Source organism: Anopheles bellator, chromosome 1, assembly GCF_943735745.2.
Source record: "Anopheles bellator chromosome 1, idAnoBellAS_SP24_06.2, whole genome shotgun sequence".
In the NCBI taxonomy this organism is placed as follows: Eukaryota; Metazoa; Arthropoda; class Insecta; order Diptera; family Culicidae; genus Anopheles; species Anopheles bellator.
In genome coordinates, this window is record NC_071285.1 from 25968307 (window position 1) to 25992600 (window position 24294).

Consider the following 24294-nt stretch of genomic DNA (forward strand, 5'->3'; position numbering starts at 1 on the left):
AAAGGACCGACAGCGAACCGGGATAAATCATCACCGGCACCGGCACTTTCCCGGGTGAAAATCCGTTTGGATCAGTTTCGCGAATTATTAGCGAAATTTCGGGAATTAGTGGGAATTAGTGGGAATTAGTGGGAATTAATGGGAATTCATGGGATTTTTAGTTTAATTTTTCTCCTGCAGATGGATTTTCACTGCAACCACCGTACCGCTGTAAATGAACTGTTCACACCGCACACAAGTTGCGTGCAACAGCACTGACAGTATCGCAGTTACAGCGGCAGCGAATAGCAAAAAATTGCATCAGCTGTCACCAATCTCGCTCTCTCTCACAAACGCACACTCTCTCGTGTCAAGAAATACTTTGTTTCTCCTTTCGTCACACGCGAAACGAGCAGGACCGAGCAATATCTCATCGCTAACATGACCATCCAAGGGGAACGTATAAACGCACCTCCCAATGTGGCTCGTGGCTCGTCCGAGTGTCAAATAATAATTTTCACTCGAGCTTCGCGAAAAATGGTCGAGTGCAGAAAAGTTGTCTTTCGCTGTGTCAGCGTCCACCTGCACCTGCGGCCATCGTGATTCGTGATCCGTATCGCCCACGTTGTTAATCAACAGCGAAGACGTTCGATCGACACAGTGTTGCGAGGAGCAATCGGTGATTCGGGGTGCGTTGCGTTGGCACGACGGCGAACCATCGTCGCCCAGACGAATCTCCGTCCCAGATTCTGCGTTCGACGGCGACGCGGTTACGGTCGATTTGTTCATTCAAAGTCCCCAGAAGTCGTTATCGGTAAAAATTGTCAAGTGCACACAGATTATTGCGGCCAGAAAAGGGCCCATTGTCGAGAGGCTCATGTGTCGTTGCCATACGTCGTCGACGTTTGCGCTTGTGTTGGTGTGGGTTAGTGATTGGTAACAAAAACAAAGCCTAACGGAACGGAATCGGGTGAGAAAACGTCCTTCTGCCGTCGTCATCGCAGTTTGACCACACAACTCAAGTCCCACAGTCCGTTCAGTGACACATTCGGGCGTCAAGCTCTTGAGTGTTTCGAGTGTTTTTTCGTTTGGCGATTGAAGGACCGAAGCAAAGACGGCCCTGCAAGAGTGAGTAGAGCAAGGAACGGCGGTGAGCGAAATGTCCGAAGGAATGCCAGGCACGGCGAAACCTGCTGGCGTGTCAACGTCCATCGCAGGAAGCGCCAGCGGTGGCGCTGCAGGTCTCGTCGGTGGGGTAACGGTCGTCGCTGCCACGGCTGCGATTGCGAATAGCGCAGCAGCAAACAGCAGTGCCAATCCGAATGGTCCCAACACGATGGCAGCATCCCAGGCGGAACCGGATATGAAGGGTTGGCTGCTAAAGTGGACAAACTATCTGAAGGGCTACCAGAAGCGTTGGTTCGTGCTTTCGAAAGGTGTACTGTCCTATTACAGGTAGGATTTGGTGTGTCACCGGATGCAATGTCTTTCCCACTTCCGTAACTCCCTTGTGCCGGTTTTGCTCCTACGGCCGCGTGAAAAGGAATCCTCCTCTTTCTCTCACTCTCTCTATCTTTATTCGTTTAATTCTGTCATCAACTTTCTGAACTTGCATTATTTCCTTTTAGATTTGATGAGGTGTTTCGTTGGTTCCCTTCCGCCTAATCCACCAACCTTGGCGATAGAGCTCTTTCGATTGTCCCTGATTTCACACCAACCAACTCTTTGCTGTCTGCTCTGCATATTTTGCTCTCAAAAATGACGCTTTCTTCACCTAAAAATACATTAAGAACCCCATCACGACACGCGATACGCTGGCCCAGTGTGTGCCTTTCATCTTTCTCATGCGCCTTGTGACTTGTGCTAATCATGCTTTTCTATTCGCAAATTAGAGGCCTTAGATGTTTAGTATGTATCGTCCCTCTCTTCCTGGACGGTAGGTTTCATAATCGTATGCCATACTCCAAACGGAAATCGAACCTACCCGTTCAAATACGGCTCGATTCGCCAAAAAAGCGGCTCCCCAGTATGGCCTCGGGGTTCGTAGCTTGGATTTGTTTGGTGGAAAACAGGTTCACGGTTTCGGATGCCGAAAAATGTATGCAGCAGCTATGATGCAACATGACGCTCCTGGGCGTTTCACACCACATGCCCCGTGCTACAATCGTGTTTTTTGGGGCCGTCACTGTGTGCGTGGATGACACAACACAGGTCGCTATTTTTGTGGTGTTGGCGCTTTAGCATCGAGTTTTTCGACTGTGTATGTGTGTGGGGAAGGTAATAGGACTTTTTGGGGATTTGCAAAGTTGTTTATCTGTCGCTAAAATACATGTTGGAGTGGTAAAAAAAAACCTTGACATATGGAAACCATAACCACCGTCTCGAGATCGATTCAGATCCAAAGTACAGTTTGGATCAAAAGTAGTGGAACCTATTTTCAGCGGCCCATAAAATTGCATTCCTGTGCTACAGCGGTACTTAACTTGAAGGACACATTTTTAAGGGAGGCCACCTCAAATAAGAAATGGCAAAAAACCGTTACATCATTGGGGCAATCAAGTGTTTGAAACGGCACATAAATTGGTTGAACGGTCGCGCCACAAGGCGCGCCATGTGCCTTGAAATGGCTACCGACAGAGTGGTCAGTTTGGTCAAAGTTCACATATGTTCTTACAGCGATAGGGGGACATTGTGAACATAATTAATTGGGGTGGCTGCGAGTCCAGCTGTACCTTGTCGTTCGTACTGTTTAAGTGTAATGGGAAGCTTTCACCTTATCGGCAATCGCAAGAAGAGATGATCTATTGTTGTGTTGATGAATGAAACAGCCTAAATCACCTCCACCGTGGTCAATGATAAGATTTCTAATGCGCTCCTGATAGCCATACACGCGATTCGAATATTTGAAATCTCATTGAGTCTGGCACTTATTGACAAAATAATAAAAAAGTCGTTTCTGCGATTTCCACCGCTACTTAAAAACGCTTTGTATAAAATAGTAATCATTGTTCATGAACTAGTTATCTAGTTGACTAAGTTGTTTAACCATCCAAAAATATTAATCATTTGCGCAATTCTGGAACCCATGCAAAATACAATAATCTGATTAGTTTCGTTTAGTGTAGATTAACTATAGTTTTGGGGGTTGTACAAGCCCTACGTATTTTTTTTTGAGTCAATGTTGGAACAAAATTGTAAGGCTTTTGCACGTGCAGTTTTATTATGTATTTAAGGTGTGCATGTCCCAGGATGTTTTTCTACAAGTCTGCCGAGCTTTTTGAACTTAGGAGAACGGATTAGGCCGTATTTATATCTGCTGGGCTAATTGCTGTAAAAATGCTTGTAAAAACACCATTTTGCATCTACACAACCTATGTTTTTATAAAAAAGATTCCTCGTTATCTAGTGCACAGTCTTAGTAGTGTTGACGGTGAGCGTGACTACCGGTTGTAGAAATTGGGCTTATTCACATTTTTCATATTCATGCTAACGCTTCTCATACTCATTTCATTCTGAATACTTTTATCCCCTTTTTACTAACTTTCAAGTCTTGTCAAGTGTACAATCTAATTACAATCATTATAGTTTTTACTTGTAGCAAACATTCGTTTCCATCATAAGTTATTGTGTGTTTTTTTGTTGGTTGACTAACATGAAATAAACATATGAACCACATGTAAAGAACCGAAAACAAATAAAATCCCTGTGATACCGGCCAATGGAACGTACATTCTCAGTTACGTTTATAATACAAATCAAACCCAATCTATCCAATATGAAGCAAAGACACAACCAAATTGATTTGACTCTGGGGTTTGCCATTGAACAGGGCTGAACACGGAGCTGGAGCGTATGCCGGGGGCAAATTATCTATAAGACGCCGCAGGAAAGGCCCCCGACCCGAGTGAGTAGAGCCCCACCAAAATGACCTTAAAATCATTTCTTCAACACTTTGCCCCGTCGTGGTTGGAAAAGTGTACAACTAGGCTTAAATGCATTTTTCGCAACCAAAACCTATTCGGCTCATGCAATCTTCCTTTCTTCCATTTTCAACTGTAATTAGTTTAGTTTTGTTTGTCGTTTAATTATTGCTATTTTCACATAACGTTTTCTCTGTCTCTCTTTCTCTCTTTACTTATCTTGTTTATTTTATTGTGTTACTGCCCTTCTGGAAACAATTTTTGTTACGTTTTTGTCATATAAACTTATTATTTTTCGAATGTGTTTAAACGTATGCGTTTCTGTCACTTCTTTGCCCTAGGCGGTCTATATATTGCATCTGCCCTTGATGTTCATCTATTGCACTAAGAATCTATCTGACGCGTTTTTTTTCAGTGGTCTGCCATATTTTTATAAAACAAAACAAATACTTCTTGTAAGCATTCTCTTTCGAGGTTCGGATGTAAGCATAACAAGACGCTCAATTTGAGTTGGACGAAAAGTATAACCCCAGATCTGTATTGTAACACACTTATGTTGTCAGATATGTATCACACACATTCTAGGAAGAGTACTTAATGAGCTTTTCACTGCAGGACAAGTTCCAAAGGCAATTGAAAAATGTATGTTTACTTCATTTTTAACGCAGCCTGTGGTAATAATTTTTGTTCGGATCCAGCATGTCTTGTCTAAATTCACAATGTACAAAGTGCACTTCTCGTCGTTGTGTTTTTTTTATTTATCTCATTCATCATTGATATAATTGTAAAAATATTTGCATACAAAATTTAACAATCTATCATTTCAGTACTCACACGTAGGCTAACTGGCATGCATCACACATAACACTTCCTCGTGATGAAACAATATCTGTACAACTAATCGTATCTTGTAACTAATATGACAGTGACCATCGCCATTTAGCCTGATTTTGTTTGAACTTACCCACAGAATTTGCAAGCTTAAATCGACATTGTTATCAGAGCTTCTGATTGTATCAAAAGAAATTTATTCCACCATCTTCACAATCTTTTCAAAACTCGTCGTTATTCAAAATCAGGCAGATGGTGGCTTTTATGGCCCACTTCTAGCAGCATGTTGTCGTCCTTCAATGCATAAGAATGCCAGAAACGCATCCACTAACTAAACACTACGCATGATTGGTCCAGCACCGAACCATCTTAGCGCAAATATGAGACCTGATTATGAACCGATCCTTAAATTATCTTATGTTTCTTTTATTAGATCTAAGTGTAAACGATACACCGGTTGCGAGAGCGAGTGGCTTTGTTTTCGCCTGCCTCATCGTGAAATTGTCTTCCTTGTCATTGTTTCATTTGCAGTTTCGATCTCGCTTTTCCGTATGATTGTTTCTGTTTTCCTTTATTTTTTTGTTTCTCTTTGTTTTTAGATACATTTTCCAATCCGATACTAAACATCGTACACCCAATGCCACCACTACCACACCTATAGCTAAAGCAACTGACCCCTGACCCCTAATTTTTCCCGCAGGAGCAAAGGAACTATGATGCAATGCTTAAGGGCCCCACGTTCTCCAACTAGATTGGTACCCTCGGTGCCCGACTCGAATAGCAATAGCAATGGGCTGCTGAAGAAGCATAGCAAAAAGATGAAAAAGTAATTAATCTAAAAACACACTGCCTTTAGAAGTGGGTGAATCTATGGGCCTGGTTGATTGCATCGGTCGTGTCGCGTTCGTTGATGGTGGTGGGTCGTTCATCTGGGTTCTGGGCGCTTCTGGAAAGCCATCTTACTAACTTCCCTACCACCTGAATATAACACCTCTGTCATTACGGGTTCGGGTTGGGTGACATTCAACTAGTTCGTAAGCTTTTCTCAACCAAATTCGAGCGGACCGGGAACCGTAGATCTGATCGTAGTTTGAATGTAGCGTACGGCGCCTGTGTTGCCTGTAGAGTATTAGTGCCCTAAAGTAGAGACCTGCCCGTCCGTGCATCATTTCTGCTTTTCGAACTATTTCTCCGGTGATGGCAATCTGTATCGTATCGAGCGTTTACCATTCCTTCTCTTAATGCCATGTGCCATATTGACGTGTTATGCAAAAAAAAAACAAACAATTTGCCAGTTTGTAGGTTTCGCCATAGTCTAATCAAGGCACGGAAAGACACATCATAAACGAATGCAACCTTTTGCTCCTGCTCCCATTTCCCGGCGCTTCTTTCAGCATCAATTGGCAATGTTTGTTCTCGTGGGTTTAGTTTTTGCTTCATTCTAACGATCATTCACCATTCACTCATCACGTAACGGTGCTTTTTCGACTGTGAACGTAAATCTATTCTATCCACCGATCCGATCCGGCACTTATCTTCATTTGTGCATCCTCTTGCAGGACGGTTCATTTGAACTATTTGCTTTCACAATCCCGGAAAAGCCAATCGTTATGATGAGGGTGCTTCGTGGCGAACATGAAACGCAAAAACATTGGAAATCAAAATTCATTATTTTTCGACCGCTTGGTTCTTTCATGTTCAAAAGAGGGACGGGTTGAGAACCCATTTTGGTTTAAGTTTTGGTGCACCTTTTCTATTTGCTCTATTGCTGCCGCCCTCCCTTCCTGGTATCCGGACTGTACTGATGATCTGTTTTTTTTTGCATTCTCTTTCACTTCTTTCGGCCGCGGCCCACCCGAAATCTTCCGAATTGTGTGTTCCTCTTGCAGAAACCAGGCCGAGATGGCACACACGTGCCGCGGTACCATCTCCCTGCATGGTGCCCTCATCCACACGGTCGACTCCTGCACTTTCGTTATCTCAAACGGCGGCACGCAGACGTTTCACATCAAGGCCGCCAACGAGGTCGAGCGCCAGTCCTGGGTAACGGCCCTCGAGCTGGCCAAAGCAAAAGCAATGTAACGTACCGGGACAAGACGTGACCAACGGATTGTGTCATGACCACCGTTCATTACAACATTTTTGTTTATTCTTTCAGCCGCGCGATGGAAAGCGACGAAGAAGAGGAGGATAACACGGCCAACACGATACCGAGCGAGGAGCTGAACCTGGTCGTCCGCGAACTGACGATTAAGCTGGAAAATTTGAAAACTTGCTACGATCTTATCACCAAGCATGGTGCCGCGTTGCAGCGTGCCCTGTCGGAGCTGGAATCGGGCGACGATTTGGCGAACAAGACCAAAATCGTTAGCGAACGAGCGACACTGTTCCGAATATCCTCGAATGCCATGATCAATGTGAGTATTATTCGGCCAGCCAACCGCCAGCGGGCGGGATCGAGTCGACGCATAAATTAAACGCTTCTGTTGCTGATAACGTGAAAAAGAACGCAGCTTGTTGCCCATGATGGTCCTTAAGAAGTATGGTTCTTATTGATTTTTATTGTACACCGCCGGTTTTCGACTGTTAGTGTTTCGTTAGTTGGCGTTTTGGCGGGCAGTTTTTAGCAAACTACTAAACATCACAAATTATCCTGTTTAAAAGAAACATGCATTGTTTAAAACTCGACATATAACAACACTTCGTTACAACTCTTCGCTCCAAAGTCGTAAATCGCTTTTCCAAGTTCGTCTTTAAATTGGACACAATGCATTCTTTATTTTATCACCGTCCGGTTTTTGCGAAGCCGTTCAAATACATTGATAGAGGAGAATTATCTTTCCTCAAACACGATTGACAGCATGATGTGTGAGTTTGCGTTGATTGGTTTCATTGCAAAGCATGGGCCATGACGAAGCACGTTCATCGCCGAGGGACCCATTGGCTTACTAACCGACTGTTTAAGGCGCTGGATTCCGCCTTCAGAAGATACAACCATATCACGTGATGTTACATATTTGCTCAACTGTTACAAATTCGAATGACCACAGGACAAACGCCCTTTCAAAAATGAACAATGAAAATGAAAATGAAAATAATGTTTTTCACATTCCCTTTCGCTCCCACTTAGGCTTGCTCGGATTACCTACAAACGTCACAGACCCAGGGACACAAGTGGTCCAAGATGCTGCAGCACGAACGAGATCAGAAGCTGCACCTGGAAGAAATGGTGGAACAACTTGCACGACAACATTCGCACCTCGAGCAAGCCGCTAACCGCCACAGGCCCAGTAAGTATTGTGGACCGTTTTTAAACCAGACTCAACGCATCCCGGAAGAAGTCGCATATTTTGTGACTCGTCTAACCCACGCTTTGTATGCATGAACACGGAAAATCTCAACCCGGGACGGCAATTCGCATGAGACTGTGATACGATTCGCAAGCTTGGAGCCGCAACTCAATAACGAGTACGGTAAACGAACAAAAACGCCCGGCGGGATCGGTGGCGGGAAATGAAAAGTTCGGAGTTTTCGGGCGAGTAAAACCGTCATATGACTCTGTTTGTTGACCTTAAGCGGCGTGGTAAATTGAATTATCATCAATTACCTGATGTTCGTCGATGACCAGCCGCCCAAGAACGGGGGATGAAACATTTTCGCGACACTGTGGTGTCCGCGAGATTGAAAATCGCCCCTCGAGGGATTGTAATCACCGAGGACAGATCTCAATGGTTTTATAAAATGTGTGTTTAAATGATCACTTGGGCACTGGTGAAGCACTGAATTCCATCAGTCACTCAATGTAATATGTCTTGTAACACGAACCTGCGCGATCAACTTGTGATGCAAAACACGCACGCGGAACGGGTTACAGGGTTGTTGTTTACCACTGAGGGGGGAAAGGGTACCCAAAATTCAAGGCCACGGCCAGTTTCAACACAACCAAAGACGCTGGTTCGATTGACCCTTCGAATGGTGTCTGCTAAGTACTTTTACAAATCGCTTCCAGAGACGATGCACTGTTGTGGGTACATATGAACTGCTGTAGCAAAGGTTGTCCTACATTTGGGGAAATGACTGGGATATTTTCGTTTTGCAACGATTCATACAATCGGTGATTAATCATAACGGACGTGTCTGCTGACAGCACGCGGGTACACATAAACATTAAACACCGAATATGATTCCGATTGGGGCGCCTATGAAGCCCATATTCCGCAATCGGGCATTACCGTTCATTGACTTCTCGGGGATTGAACCGGAAAGTAGTGAATGATCCGATTTTAATTACTACTAACCACGCCGTCTATAGCAACGTGCTTCTTGAACCAATTATTGTTTGATATTCTTTGATATTTCTTTTTCAATAAGTTTTATACGAGCACTTTACATACATTTTTGGTTGAAATTATTGAACTTTAATGGTGGTAGGACTTCGCTAACATTCAAGGCTGCCGGCGCGGCGGACGTCATCGCGCCAGTTGCGAAAACGGCCGGTTCGGGCTGCTGGTCCCGTGTGATGTGTATGACGTTGGCGCCGCTAAGCAATGACTTCCCGTTCGTCGCGCTTGCATCCGCGGGGTCAGGTTGCCTGCCGTTTCATGGTGTTGGTATTTTTTTGTGCTGTAGCTGTTGTACTGTGTTAATGACCATTTAGCACAATCTGTGGTGGAAAAGAGTGCGTAAAACTGTTTGCGTGTCCAAGGCAAACGTCCACACTGCGACTGTTTCAAACGCTCATCGTCAGTATGCGTGTTTGTGGCGTGATGATGGCATCTGGTTCCGTGAACAATCCACGAACATAGCAACCGACGAAGAAAATAGACAGCGCCTAGAGTAAATTTTGGACAAAGTTTCATTGTTTACAGCAAGAAAGGGGTACACTGAGAAAATCGTTCAATGTTTTTAAATCAATTTAAAGGGTACCTTTTTGTTACCGCTCTTTGTGTCGATGTTTTCGGTGCGTTCCTATTACAATGTGCACAACTGTACAGCGCGGTGCTCTAGTGTTTGTGTCGCCGGTGTACGCGGATTGCAGGTTGTGTTGCTCCATACGGCACGCTGTGTCGGTCCGATCGTGTCGTGTCAGTCATTTCTCTGGCCGCGGAACGGGTTGAATCATATTGAATTGATAAGGCAGCAAAGTGTACTTGCCGCCTGCTGGTCTGGGTAGTGTGCTGCTTCGATTTGGATTGTTTCCAACACGGTTGGCAACTTCTCGTTATCAGTGGATCAAGTTTTTACCTTTGGCGAAGCGCACATTACAACATCAGTTAGTCGTTCGGCCATCGTGTGTTCTTTTCCAACCATGTGCAGTGGTGTGCGCACACCCAAGTATTCGCGGTCTCGCAGCTGACGGCGCAAATTTCGGCACTTACACCATCATCGTACGATCCGTGACGTATGCAGTGGTTTGTTACAATAGCTTTGTAATGACTCAAATCGCCGGTATGAGCACCTGATAACGATGCAGCATTGTGAAGTAGTGTGTACCTGGGCATTTTCTTTCGGTTTTTTCTGCGGTTATCAGCCAGCATTCGTCTAGTTAGTTGCCCGAAAAACAGCTGATGATGACAGTTCGCCCGGCCTACTTGTATGCATCCAGAGGAGATAAAATTATTTCACTCCAAAGTAATCGAAAAAGCCCTGATTTATCAGCATACGGTGCGCGGTGCCATTGAAAACGCGTTGACCTTTCGTGAGGGCCGCGGCCGCGCTTCTAATGTGACATCATTTTCCTTAACCACCTGCCCATGTGGTTAACCTTGCAACCTAAGGAAGTCGGAAAATCGCCATTCATTGTCATCCGAGCGAGCGTGAAGTAAACGAAGGGGGGAGGCCTTGTATCGTGGCGTCGTATGTTGGATAGAAGAATCTAGTTCATTCAGCGCACCATCACACCATTATACGCGTTTGTAGTGCAGGCTGTGTTCCGACCGCCTGTCGTTGTTGTGTGCTAATCTGCTTGGTACACGTTCTGCATAATTCCGCATCAGAGAGGAGGGGAGTCACTGGCGTAAATATAGATTTATCCGTTGCCCGCAGAACCCACAATCTGGGCAGCGCATAGCTGTGCTTTACGCGGGTTAACAACGGAAGGGCCCTGCTGTTGAATGACGATGGGAATGGCGTGTCTGAAAAAGGCAGAAAGAGGTGGCTAGGGAGAGAAGGCTGCCGATGAAAGGGAAAGTGATTTTGTCGAAGTCCTTCAAAAAGTGGACAGCGTGGAGGAAGAATCTACGTCTAGACACGATCGATTTGTATGCTGTTCTTAGGTTCTCGTCAACATACTTGCTTCTCTTCGCCGTGTCTAAAATTCGGGCTTTAATGCGAACATTGCATGTGTCATTTTCATACGGTAAATTAATCCGGTCGTTTCAGCATAACATAAACGTGCTGTGAGTTTCTTACCTGCATAGATTACGTATTATTTTGCATACATATAATACTGGGCACATGCGATCATCTAACGATACTTCAAAACCATTTTGATACGTTTTTCGGAACCTTTTAACTGAAAATTACATCAAGAACAGAATAATGCACCCGGTTGAAGGGTTACCTGGTCTGGTAGTGCTCTAAGCAAACTCAACTCACGTTCGTAGCTCAGACTCAGGGTACTGTGTTGGCTCCACCAAGTCTGCCAAAGTTGACCTTCGAAAAGGAGCCGAAACAAGTAAGGAAGCATACGCTGCAGTGCCTGTCTGTGTTTCCTTGTTCCCTGCCCTACAGGGGTTCTATCGCAGCACTGACGAGGCAGTAAAGTTAGCTCAGTCAAACTATTAGTTCGTGAGGGAAACAATTGCGTGTCAGAAGAACGTCACGTGATTGTGGTTAGAATATTAGCTTTAGTCCACTTTGCTGCTCAATGAGGCAATTGTTTTGATGTTTTTTTCATCGTCCCACTGCCTAGTTACAATGGGAAATCAGTGCCCGCAAGGGACGTTGTTTGAATAACTCCTAGTGTATTAGGATATTCAGCAGTGGACTGTATCCGCATTGTTATCAGCATTATGGGATACGGAAATTTGTGTTTCTTCAAAGCAAATTCCTCAAACTTCTCCTATCACACTTAATACGTACTTTTACATCTCTTTTCATTCCGTTTTGTAACATTATCCTGCTCATTGATTGCGATTTGGTTCGGTTTTCGCAGATGTGGCAGCTTCCGCATCGGATGACGAAGATAACGAATTTTACGATGCACAAGAGGAGGGTGGTTCCGTTGCATCCCAGGAGGAAAGTTCATTCATACTAAACATACCGGTATCGATGCATCACAACCACCGAAGGAATTCGATTGATGCCACCGGAAGCTCGTCCGAAGGAGAAGAGGGCAATAGTGAAACGCAGCAAGTAAGTGTGTTGTTTCGTGAATTTTCATTGATCGGCAGCCATTATTTCCTTCGAATTTTTGGCCTGTTTTTTCCCAGGTATTAGTGGTCGCGGAGAATTTAGACAATATGGACGTCACCGATAGAATATCTGTTCACAGTAGTCAAGCACTTACCCCGACAATAGCCAATCAATCCAAAGTGGTCCGCAAGCGGAGAACGCGTGTCGCGGATAAGCCCAACTATCCGCTAAACTTGTGGTCCATCATCAAGAACTGCATCGGCAAGGATCTGTCCAAGATCCCGATGCCGGTCAACTTTAACGAACCTCTATCGATGCTGCAAAGGTAACGAGACTCGGACGACTGTAATTTGGTGAATGGTATAACTTTTGTTCTCCCTTCCGTAGATTGACAGAAGATTTTGAGTACTCGGAAATCCTGGATAAGGCGGCCCAGACTAAAGATACCTGCGAGCAGCTGGCGTACGTGACAGCATTTACCGTTTCGAGCTACTCGACGACGAGCAACCGGACCGGCAAACCGTTTAACCCACTGCTCGGGGAAACGTACGAATGTGATCGAACCGATGATCTCGGTTGGAGGTGTATCAATGAGCAGGTGAGCAACAGTCACCGGCCATTCCATCCAACAAATGTTCAACAATGCAATATAATGCAAATCGGTCACCATAGGTTTCCCACCATCCACCGATGGCCGCTCAGTACTGTGAGGGCCGAGGCTGGCGCTGCTGGCAGGAGTTTACGATGACGTCCAAGTTTCGCGGCAAGTACATCCAGATCGTGCCACTTGGGTACGCGCACGTTGAGTTTCCGGCTACCGGCAACCGGTACACTTGGCGCAAAGTGACGACGACCGTGCACAACATCATCGTCGGTAAGCTGTGGGTCGACAATCATGGAGAGATGGAAATTTTCGGCGAGCGCAACGCGAAGGGTGTCAAGTGTCACATGAAGTATTTGCCGTACTCGTACTTTACGCGGGATACGCAGCGCCGGGTGAAGGGCGTCGTGATGGACAACGCGAACCAGGTGAAGTGGGTCATCAATGGCACGTGGGATAGCAAAATTGAAATAGCGCCGGTCACGTCGACCAGCGGTTCGACCGAAAACCCGGTGTACAAGACAGGCAACTACAAAACGGCCTGGACGCGCAACCTCCCACCGCCCGATAGTGATAAATATTACAACTTCACGTTGCTCGCCTGCCAGCTGAACGAACCGGAACCGAACTTGGCGCCGACGGATTCACGCCTGCGGCCCGACCAGCGCCTGATGGAGGAAGGTAGATGGAACGAGAGTAATCAAGAGAAGCTACGGTGAGTATTTTTACGCTTTCCCCCACAATTTACTATTCAAGACAGTGGCAGTGATTCGGAACATAAAATGTAACTCCACGCCAACAGGTTAGAGGAAGGTCAACGGGCTCGGCGCCGGCAACGTGAAGCAGAAGCAGAAAAAGCCGCTGCTGAAGGACGCCCCTATCCACCTTACGAACCGATATGGTTCAGCAAGGAAAAGGAAGAGGGCACCGATAATCTTGTGCACGTCTACAAGGGCAGTTACTGGGACGCGAAGGCAAAGCAGGACTGGACGAAGAGTCCTACGATTTTCTAAGAAAACAGAATCAAAATAAGAAAACAATGCAGTTAGGGCGTATACGCGACGGGACGGATCAAATGCGTTTTGCCCACTGACAACTACTAGCGAACAAAACTGTTAACCACCCCTACGTCCGGAATGATGCCGCAAGAGTTCCATTGGTTCCTGCCTATAGTTAGTGGATGAAAACCCGAGATATGAAAGGTACGGGTGCGGGTATTGATTCTGATGATGGTGGTGGTGGTGGTAGGAAGTCATTTTCGGGTAGCATTCAAACTCAGATTTGGTTTTATCGTCTACGAATCCTGTCATACTCCAAACGATTGAGGCACACCGCTAAGCTAGAGAGTTACATGCCTTGTTTTTAGGTAAATTCCGATCAACAAAAACGAATCATTAGAAGGCGAATGTTGCAAATAAAATAGTTCACCGATCAGATTATGCCATCGCTCTTTTGCCGTACCACCCAACATTTTCAGTCACGAAAAGAGATGAACAGTACAAGCGCTCAAATGATGTGTAGCTTGTAAGGATTCCTCACCGAAACTAGCATGGTCAAATGAGGTTCAATTTTGGCGCACCACCAGCTCCATTTTACCATTTCTTTTGCTATTGTCCCATGTGATATCTAACGTAAGAAATCCATGATTGGCAAATCTTTGTAAAGTTTCGTTATCTATTCGACGAATGCACACTTTTGTAAGTTCTGCAGCATGTTGATTATTCTCCGCTTTCCTTTCTCTCTACTTCTAACACTCCTTTTAAGCTGTTATTGTTGTTACGACTGTTGATATATTTATGGAAACATATTTCTTCCATGTAGCATCCATATTTATTTCAATTTACGTAGAATGGTAGCATCTTCAATTCGAGACAATTACAGAACCAGTTGGCCAGCTAAATCATCACACCAAATCGTTCGCCCCGAACGGGTTGCAGTGAATGCGACTGAACTTCCTATGATTACAACGAAGAATTAAACAAAAATATGACAGCACACGGTGATATCGCACGACACTGGAACGATGCAGGAAGTTAATAGATGTTAAAAATATGGTAACCGCAACGAGAACATGCTTATCAAAGAAACACACACTTGGACGTGAAAACGAAGATCGGCTTCGCGGTTTTCACCGAAAGTAGCTAACAAACAAGACTTGACACGTGAGCCGCGCTGTTATCACGAGTCGCTTGGTGAAAGATGATGTTCATCTTTGATACACTTTCTGATGTTTCTGTTTAACGTTTTTTGAATAGCGCTCGTTTTTAGCGGTGTCGAATGTTTTTCTTTGTACCTCTACTGACTGGTACTCGAAGATTAGTCTCCGCCGCGTACGACGATGGGAGTTGATGCGAGTGTTTACCGACATGAATTTGTGAAGATCCAGCTGTACGTAGGTTTTCTAAGGCCCGTCAAATTTACAAGCCTGAGTGTTGGCGTAAAGTGAACTGTTTTACGATCGCGAAGGGATTGAAATGTGTATAGACGTTCGGGTCATTGTACGTCTCGTAGTACGGAAAGCAAACTGTGACTGAAAGCGTGTGGCGGTGAACCTGCAACCTAGCATGGTGCAAGAGAATTTACTCTTGAATAAAAGCCAATATTACGATAGGTTCTTCCTCAGTGCACACAGGGTAAAAGGGGGTTGTATTCCGACAGCAACAACATGATAGTAGCCGTTCATTGGTCGAGAGGACAATGTGGAGAAAAGGGGGGCGAGTCTATAAAATAGTTGTTACGCTTATGAAGCTATTCAATGAAGTAATAAAATAATTAACAAATCGTCCAAAGCTATCCATTTACTGTTATTTCTACAGAAAGTCATCAAGTCTTTGCCGAAATTTGCCGTACATCTTGCACCGGATTGGCAGCTTAAAGGGCTATTGAAAGTACATACAATTAAAGCACGAGCAGTATTGGTGTGTTCTTTCTATTGTTACGATTTTGATACACCTGTAATCGTATTCAGTACTTTGCAGTTTTGCTGAATGGAATATTTTTATTACATTTTTCATTTTTTTAAGGTTTTGTTTAAACTTTTCATTGACCTTAGTCCCTACCCCCGTCCAAATATGGTAGACAACGTGCGTGTACGCATATATTGTTGTTTTGAATGCAATAACACTGGCAACCGAGCGGACTGCCTTCTGGCATTCGATGATTCTTCGATCGGAAACACTTCTCATCAGAGCATTGGTATTTCGGTTTGTGGAAGATTTTACTAATTCTATTGATTGATTGGTTCTGCAGCTGTGGCCGTGGTAGTGAATGGTGGTGATCTTTGTGTGACTAGGATGGGTACACGCCGCACGGCCTTTACTTCATCAACGCGTGCACCACGGCCTTGGCGTTGAGGGCCTTTAAATCAGTGTAAGTTTGGCCAGTGCCAACGAAAACGATCGGCTGCCCGGTGATGTAGGTCATCGAGATGGCCGCTCCCACTTTGTCGTCGATCGTGTCAAACTTGGTCAGCACGATACCATCGATTATGTGCGGCCGTTCGCTGGACGAGTAGTCGGCTAGGGCTTGGTTGAACTTTACCAGCTGATCGACGGCCTCGTTGCCGACGAGTGCTTCGCCAACGAACAGTACCAGATCTGGTTCGTTCACCTTGATCAGTTTCGCCAGCGCACGCATTAACGGCTCGTTGTCCTGCATACGGCCGGCCGTGTCGATCAACACCACATCGATGCCACTTTCGTGAGCGTGCCGTATGGCTTCCATCGCAATACCGGCAGCATCTTTTCCGTAGCCCTTCTCATACAGCTGCACCATACTGCGACCACCGTGACGTTCCGGAGGATGCAGCGCGTTCAGATGGCGCATGTGAGTGCGCAATTGTTCAACAGCGCCGGCACGAAACGTATCGCAAGCCGCAATCAACACGCTCAGGTTGTTTTCGATCAACCAGAAGCAGATCTTTGCCAGGTTCGTCGACTTTCCGACTCCGTTCACTCCGCAAAAGCTCATCACGAACGGTCGGCCAGCACGTTTTGCCTCGAGACAATCGCGCAATATGTCTACACGCCGCTTCGGCGAAAGAATCTGCACCAGCGCCTCGGTCAAGGTGCCCTTCACCGTGGCCGCGATCGTATCGAAGGTACCGATAACACGACCCTCCAGCTTCACCGCCACCGATTCGCACAGCTGCTGTGCAATGTCCGTCGCGACGTTCTTCGCGATCAAGTGTTCGCGAAGCTTTTCGAGCGCCGGCTGCATATCGTCACGCGACAGATTCTTCGCTCCCACCAGCCCCCGGAACATGGCGAACATCCCACCGCGGCCACCGCCTGCCGGCTGCTGCTTGCGCTCTTCCTCGGTCTCCTCATCGTCCTCCTCTTCCTCGGAGTGCTCGTCACTGTCGGACTCAACGTCGAGATCACGTATTCCACCCCGCATGCTGCCAATGATCTGATCGTTCGGACTGAAATCACTGCGCACGTCCTCTGGTCGATCCTTCGAGCGATCGAGATTCGGGAGATCCTTCGTGTTGCCACCCAAATCCCACACCCGCATCTGCTTGCCCGCCTTCTGCTGGGTCTGCTGATTGGGCGATTTTGGCGACTTTTGTTTCTCCAGCTTTTTGCCCTTACCCGCCATCTTTTCAGCGAACTTTTTGCGATTCTCCAGTATCATGTCTTCGTCCGCTCCCGCGCCACGGCCCGCTGCATCATCAGCATCCTCCTGTTGCTCGGGACTGCTCTTTCCCTTCTTTTCGACAATTTTCACCGACTTCTTGCTGCCGGCACTGGCCGGTTTCTCTTCTCCTCGGCGTTCAATCATCGAGGCCACCGTTTTCTTCGATTTCGCCGAATCCTCGTAGCTGCGCATCGCTTTCGGGACGCTGGCCTGCAGGCGGCCCCACTTTTCCGCCCGCTCGAGAATGCGCCGGAAATCGGCCCCGAAATCGAACTCACCGTACGTCCGCCCATCGACGCACAGTTCGTTCTTGTACTTGTCCCGAAACTCGAGATGCGCGTCGCTCAAAAACTTATCCACGTACGCAAGCTGCAAGATCTTCTGGAATGCCACCACGAACACCAGCTCGAACTCGTTGTCCAGCCTGTACTGGAGCGAGAGCCCATCGTGATCGTAAACTCCCGACCGCTCCTGGGGGGGCGAGAAATGGAAAACATTGTCATGGGGCTCTTGAACTTTACCCCGTTCGGCAATGAGAAGCGGGCGCTAGGGATTTTTACCTGTAGGATAACACTCTTTATCAGTGCGTTCACCGAGGGGCCAAACAGTTGATTGGTGCTGCGGAAGCACCACAGCACGATGCCCCCCTTGGTGAAGATCGTGAACAGGTCTAACATCGTTCACGCACAAACTCTAACAACAATGGAAAACAGAAACAACAGTAATAAACAAAAGAAGTATCGATTTCAGCCACTACGAGAAAAACGGATACGAACCGATTGGTTCGGATAACAACTCATCAGCTCAACATAAACACGTCACAGAACCGTTGTCAAAGGGTGACAATCGCTGTCACCGTCGCTTATGCTCAGTTTCTGTGTTGTTTTCAGATTCCAGCCGTCCACTGGTCGAACTGAGCACATTTTCGATGTTTGAAGGTTTTTTGCCACCCCATTTTTATACAATAAGACATCTGTTCTGATGGTCTGATAAAAACCTAGTTTTATGGCTTTCCAATGCTTGGCCAGGAAAAGAAATAGGAATATTAATTAATTGATGGTAAACATTCGATTCAAACGGTGGCTCAGTTGCATCGGGCAACCCAAACAGTGCGAGAGAGAGGGAGTCGGCGCAGAGAGAGCGCGTGGCTGATTTTGATTTCCACCGTGCGAGCTCCGCAAAACGCGTTGCCGAGTTCTGTCCGAAAAAGAGCGTAGCCGAGTGAGGATGGTTTTAGCATCGCACACTGAAACAAAATAGTAGAAAGAAGTTACTACAGCTAGCCCCGGGGAATCGGTGTTGGAGATAAGTGAAGCCAAATTTTTCGTTCCAAAGGGTCCGGAATCTATCGAAACGTGACGCAAACTGATACGGCGGCCCGGCTCGTTGCGGTGTTTTATGTTGCGTGCGTGGTGGCGTTGCAAAAGCGGAGCGTTCTTTCCGGTGGGAAAAGGTAAATCACTTTTGTTTCAACGTTCCAATTAAGCTGTGCAGCGGGAGGCATGCGTGTGTGTTACTTTCGTGTGTTATTTCATTTTTTCCTTCCCACGAGCGACATGGTGGATCTGGTCCAGTTTGAAAAGCGATAAAACGGAAAGAAACGTGAACGAAAAAGAGGAAAATGGCTTGCTGAGGGTGCGCTAGTTGTTGCGTCCCCGATGTGTGTGTGCGTGTGTATGTGTAGTGCATGCTTCCGTGTGCCGGGGGGCTCGTTCCCGTTTGTTCCGATTCCGATTGAGATTCACTTCCAATTTCCTTGGGATTTTCGAGTAGATTTATCAAATTTTCGCATTCTTCGTGGCCTAGGGTGTCCAAAATATGTTGTTTTTTCTTCATCAAAAATATCGATTTTGCTCCTCTGCCTCGAGCCTCTCTCTTGATGGCCTTTTGGGAGTCGGGAGAGTAAGAGTACGAACGTCCAATTGCAGAGAACGCAGGAACGAACGGGACGGATACATCGGAGAGCTGGTGAGCGAGACAGCGAAAGGTTGAGTGATCGAAAGCAGAGCGCGAGGAAAGTGTGCAAAAGAACGAGAGAAAGAGTGTGCGAGGGGGCCGAAAGCGTGAGTGCCATAGGCTTTTCCGAACGGGGGAAAACAAAGCAGTACGTTTTTCACGCTAGTACAGAAAGGAAAGAAGCACAACACAGAAGAAAAGCAGCCCCCTAGAGGAAGAAGAGTTTTCGGACCACAAGAAAGGAAGAAGCTTTTACCGCTGCCAGCTATGCGCGTGCGTGCGTATGTGAGAACTGCGTGTAGTCAAGTGGTGCGATGCGGTGCGGTGTGTGTTGAATTGGAAAACGTTGCCCAATATCTGGCGAAGATTGTCAAATTGTCGGGTGCCTGTCAAAACGGTATGGAAAACAAAAACAGTGTCCCAAGTATATGTTTGATGTCGAAGAAGCAGTGAATACTCGATGCGGTAAACGGCCGGCGATATGTGTGCTACAAACGGTGACGACTACGTCCGGGCGGCAACGCCCAGTTGGTCTCCCCCGGCCGTATGTGTTTGGCTGTGTACTTGTGTAGGTTCGGGGCTGTGTTTGGTGCGTGAAATCGACGACCAAACTATGATGCAGCACCACCATCAATTATCACGTCCGCCCCGGTGTGAACTCTTTCGGTGGACCGAGAGAACCTATGTTGACATGCAGAGAGAAGAGAGAGAAGTAAAAAAAAAAACATGGAAAAGCAGGGACTTTGCCGTCTGTCGCCGCCATCGTCATCCAACCTTTCACACTGCAGCATAGCTCACTGATGATGATGTGTGTGATAGAGAGAGAGAGTGAGAGGCTCCATCTTTTGGGAAATGAGAACACTGTTTAATGGCCACGAGCAAATGTTGGGAACTAAATTATGTGTACGTGTGTATGCGTAAGGGAGAGGGATAAAAATAAGAGTGAGAATGAGGATGAGAGAGCTAACGGCGAAGCGTGTTATGAGAAATGGTTATTTTTATTTCACTCGATGACATCATCGGTCATCGCGTTTCGCTCGCTTGACGTTATCGAAAGATCCTGCATCGAATCGAACCGAGAACGAAACGATCAAACAGTTCGTGAGTTTTCGTTGTATTCATATGTAACATCCCCATTAGAGTTTATTAGATTCGCCGACTTTCCGTGACTCTCTAAGCTCCACTAAACTCTTCTCACGCTGCATCATGGTGTGTGTGGATTTCGCGGTTCGCGATTTGACCCTTCGCATAGCGTGTGACTTTCCTGTTTTTTTAGGCATTTGACCTCAAACATCCAAGTGAGAAGTGAGTAAAACGGTGGGAGAAAGAATGAAACCGCAGCCAGCGAGTGAGCAGGCGAGCGAAACAGTTGAAAGTTCCAACACTACATCCAGTTTTGGCGATGTGATGTGATGCATTATTTGTGCGTAGCCCTGCAACGAACGCATACCACCGCAGGCGGAAATTAAAACGGATGTCCGCCGCACACTAGTAGACAGTGTATGAAAGGAAATCACCGCTAGACAGACGGCAAGGCACGGCTCTGAGCCCCTTTTTTGTGGTAAAAGTAACTCGGAATCCTCTTCGACAGAGGAGAGATTTAGTTACTGTTAAATGTCGTTCAGGTGTTGAAAAAAAAATGTGTTAAATTTTTAAATAGTTTCGATGCCTCGTTAATTCGTAAATCATTGTTTGGGCTTGGTTGTTCTTTTGAAGTTTGCACATAAATGTGAGGAAAGAAAAAAGGTATGTTGATGCACTTTGGGCAGTAATTTGGTTTGGTTGTAATGAGCATATAGAAAGAATGGAGCGATGAAAGCGATCTGGAAAACATTGGTGTAGGAAGTGAGAAGAAAGCACGCGATACAAAGTATGAGCCGACGCACACATCAACATACAGTTCGCCAACGTATGCGCACAAACACACCCGTACAAACTGCAATATTGCGATAGCGCGAGGTGGTCTGTCTCGCTCTGGCACCGTCTATTGGTCATAGCGGAGTTAGAGGAGCAACGTCGCGCGGTCGGTGAGCCGTGCGTTCGCGTGCGTGTTGTGCCGTTGACGCCGGTACAGTTGCGCAATCGCGAGAACCGCAGTTTAGGTTATTTTTCTCTTACTCTACCCTCTCTTCGTTTGGCACTTCGTGTGTTGATTTCTTCTTCTTTTAACGCGGCGAAAGAACGGTAAATTGGGTTCCCCATTCGAAAATGCGGTACGCGAAGGGGGAGCATAAGAGATTTAGTGTATATGCGTGTCCGTTTTTGAATCATGTTGTGTCTGCCTAATAACCAGCTCTTTCGGTAACACTTTGCTACACTAAGCCGCAACGGAACGCCGGTGAGAAACAATTCCCGTCTGGTGATTCGAGCCGGAAGTGTGCGAGATACCGTTCAGGATGCGGTCGCCTTACTCGCGCCACTAGCTAAAATGCGCAAAGAACGGCACCCGGTGCTAACACAGGGTGCGACATTTTTCACTTGTTTGTCTCGTGGTAATCGGAAAAACACATCGTGGCTTGCTTGCTAATCATACGGGGTAAGGTATGTCGTTGTCGGGCCGGGCTGTTTATTTGAAGATAACAAGTAACCGATGGTCGTCGGTCAGGTGAGTTGCTCGAGTTTGAAACCCGCGGCCCGGGGAGCTTGCGTGCCATTTGAATTTAACCTTGAACTTAAGACACGAAGAGGCCACAAATCTTTCGAATGTAAAAAAAAACTCCTGGTACGGAAAACTTATTCCTATTCTAGTTCCGATTTTTCTACATTCACCAATGTGTTGGTTTGATATCTTGTTTCGATAATTTTTAATACTCTTCATACATTTATCCACCATTGATTTGTTTTACCCTCTACCATGTTTTCTGTCATTTTGCTGAAGCGGATCGATTTTTGCTGCTTCCTTGCTGACACATGGTACGCATGGATATATATTTACCTTGCCTTTACGGGTTAAATGTTTGCCATTTTTCTTAACGATCGATTCTGGCGATATTCTCTGTTCTGTTCGTTTCGTTCGTCGTAATGCGGCTGAGAAATTAATACTTGTTTCGAAGAGACGACCGCACAAAGTTGTGCCTGTTCCAAGCGGCATCGGATTTCAGTGGGGCATCTGATGACCCACTGCTCGGATTCGGTTTCTTCTAATCCTAAAAAGGGGGTTTCATTCCCCTGCGTAACGCCAACTTGACCTTTTCTGATGCATTCGGAAAAAAACTCACCAAAACTTTATTGGCCATTCTCGTTCGTGCGCAGCATTACGAAATTGTGCAATAAGTCATGTCGTTTAAGTTGCTTTATCGGTTGACCTTATTTTACCATTTTCGCACTGGTGATAAACCGTCATGAGGCGAGAGCAGGTGCCAATAAATGTCTACCAACGCCAAGAAGTTGCGTTCCACGCCTTGCCCTGAGTTCGAAGCAAAGCGGGGCGCATGTTGTGCAACCGTTTCTGGAACTTCACTTCTGCAGCTTCCGCATATTCTGGGGGAAAGCCTTTCTTTCTGGGGCTCTGTAGTGCGCTCCGTTCGGCAACATGTTTGGCCATAAGCCAAATCGCCCTTTTGCTGTGTAAGCGAGAATGTGTTATGTCATTTGTGAGTAAATATTTAATTTGATCTCTGCATTGGTTGGAAAACCAATTTTTTGTCATTTTTTTTGTTTGTTTTAAAATATTTCACAAAATTTGTGAGCAAGGTTTTATAACAAAAAAATGAGTAAGAAACATTCACCTAACCACGTGCTGGTTTTTGTCCACCTGGCAGTTCCTGTAGGGTGTCTATGGGTGCTTGTTTGCGGCATCCGGCCACATATTCAATGCAAGCCGTGTGACTTATCGTAGTGCGGACCATCGTCCCCTTTAACGCCGGGTTTAATGCTCTCTGCGTGATATTTCCTCAGGTAAAACGTGTTCAAAAACACAATTGTTCTGGGAAGGATGCCCGTGGAAGAACGCGTAGACACGTAAAAGCAGCTCGAAAAACAATGCTTCCATAAGCGTGTCCCACCACGGACGGCACCCACTGCTTTAAAAGGCCTATTCTTCTTCCAACCGGCACTAATGAGCAAATGAGCGGTTTGCATATTAAAAAGTGTACTTGCCGCTTTCCATGGTGAGCTATTTTACGAATACGCTACATTCTCAATGAATATTTCGAACACTGTGCATTATGTTTTGGTGCTTTATGTATCCATCCCGTATCTTACTTCGGCCACATACGTTTTTGTTGTTGTTGGTTCCTACATAAATGGCACAATGTGTATATTGTTTGACGTGAATGTTTTTTTAGTGCGATCCAACCTCTCCAGCGTTTTGTGAGGGGCTCAGATTTCCGATTAGATCATCAATGAAACAGTACAGCATAAGAACTGCATAGAAAATAGTTTGTTGTGTACTAGTAATGTTTACGAGTTTTTAATATTTATTTTTACTAAAAACAATTTATTTTACTCCAAGTATACTGTAATGTTTTTCAATTCAGTTTTATATTTACCGACACAAACAGTATACCCTACTACATACAATTCCGATGGTTACGATGCTAAAGTAACGGTACCGTTACCGTTCGGACGGGTACGAACGTCACCGCAAAAGCTGCCGGGGCAAACCGTACATAAATGTTTGAGATAGTCTTCGAATATGAACCGGATGTTTGAATGGTTTGTATCGCAACTATTTTTCACTAAACTGGGGCCCATTTCTCCTAAACCAGACACAAACTAGAACGAGCTTTAATAAGAAATGACAGTGACCGGCATCATCGCTGTGGAGTAAACCATCTTTTTCGTGTTGCGATTGGTTTTTGTTTATCAAAAATAGCTTTTTTCCGTTCCTGTGAATTCATGTGAACCATAAAAAGCGGTTTATGGGCGACCAAACATTTTATGTCCGCGTGGTACGTACGGGTCAAACCACAGAGGGGCATGGCTTTCAAGAAGCATACTGGAGCGTAAAATCCACTTGACCCAAACGTCGGCCAGAGGCGCGAGTCGACGTACACGAGAACGGCGACGTTA

General features: G+C 45.9%; 2 protein-coding genes across 2 annotated transcripts; one reads left to right on the top strand and one right to left on the bottom strand.

Moving 5' to 3' along the window:
• Nucleotides 1–758: 758 nt before the first annotated feature.
• Nucleotides 759–15474, top strand: LOC131205354 (oxysterol-binding protein 2). Its single transcript, XM_058197426.1, has 11 exons — nucleotides 759–1434; nucleotides 3809–3883; nucleotides 5431–5556; nucleotides 6620–6808; nucleotides 6889–7147; nucleotides 7861–8020; nucleotides 11887–12086; nucleotides 12164–12411; nucleotides 12474–12684; nucleotides 12759–13402; nucleotides 13490–15474. Exons 1-11 carry the CDS (start codon nucleotides 1139–1141, stop codon nucleotides 13698–13700), a joined length of 2619 nt encoding a protein of 872 aa, XP_058053409.1. The 5' UTR covers nucleotides 759–1138; the 3' UTR covers nucleotides 13701–15474.
• Nucleotides 15475–15683: 209 nt separating this feature from the next.
• LOC131209577 (signal recognition particle receptor subunit alpha homolog) lies at nucleotides 15684–18089 on the bottom strand. The gene is made up of 2 exons (XM_058202677.1): nucleotides 17886–18089; nucleotides 15684–17796 (listed from the first exon to the last, which is right to left on the bottom strand). The coding sequence occupies exons 1-2, from the start codon at nucleotides 18000–18002 to the stop codon at nucleotides 16003–16005; spliced, it is 1911 nt and encodes a 636-aa protein (XP_058058660.1). The 5' UTR covers nucleotides 18003–18089; the 3' UTR covers nucleotides 15684–16002.
• Nucleotides 18090–24294: the final 6205 nt, after the last annotated feature.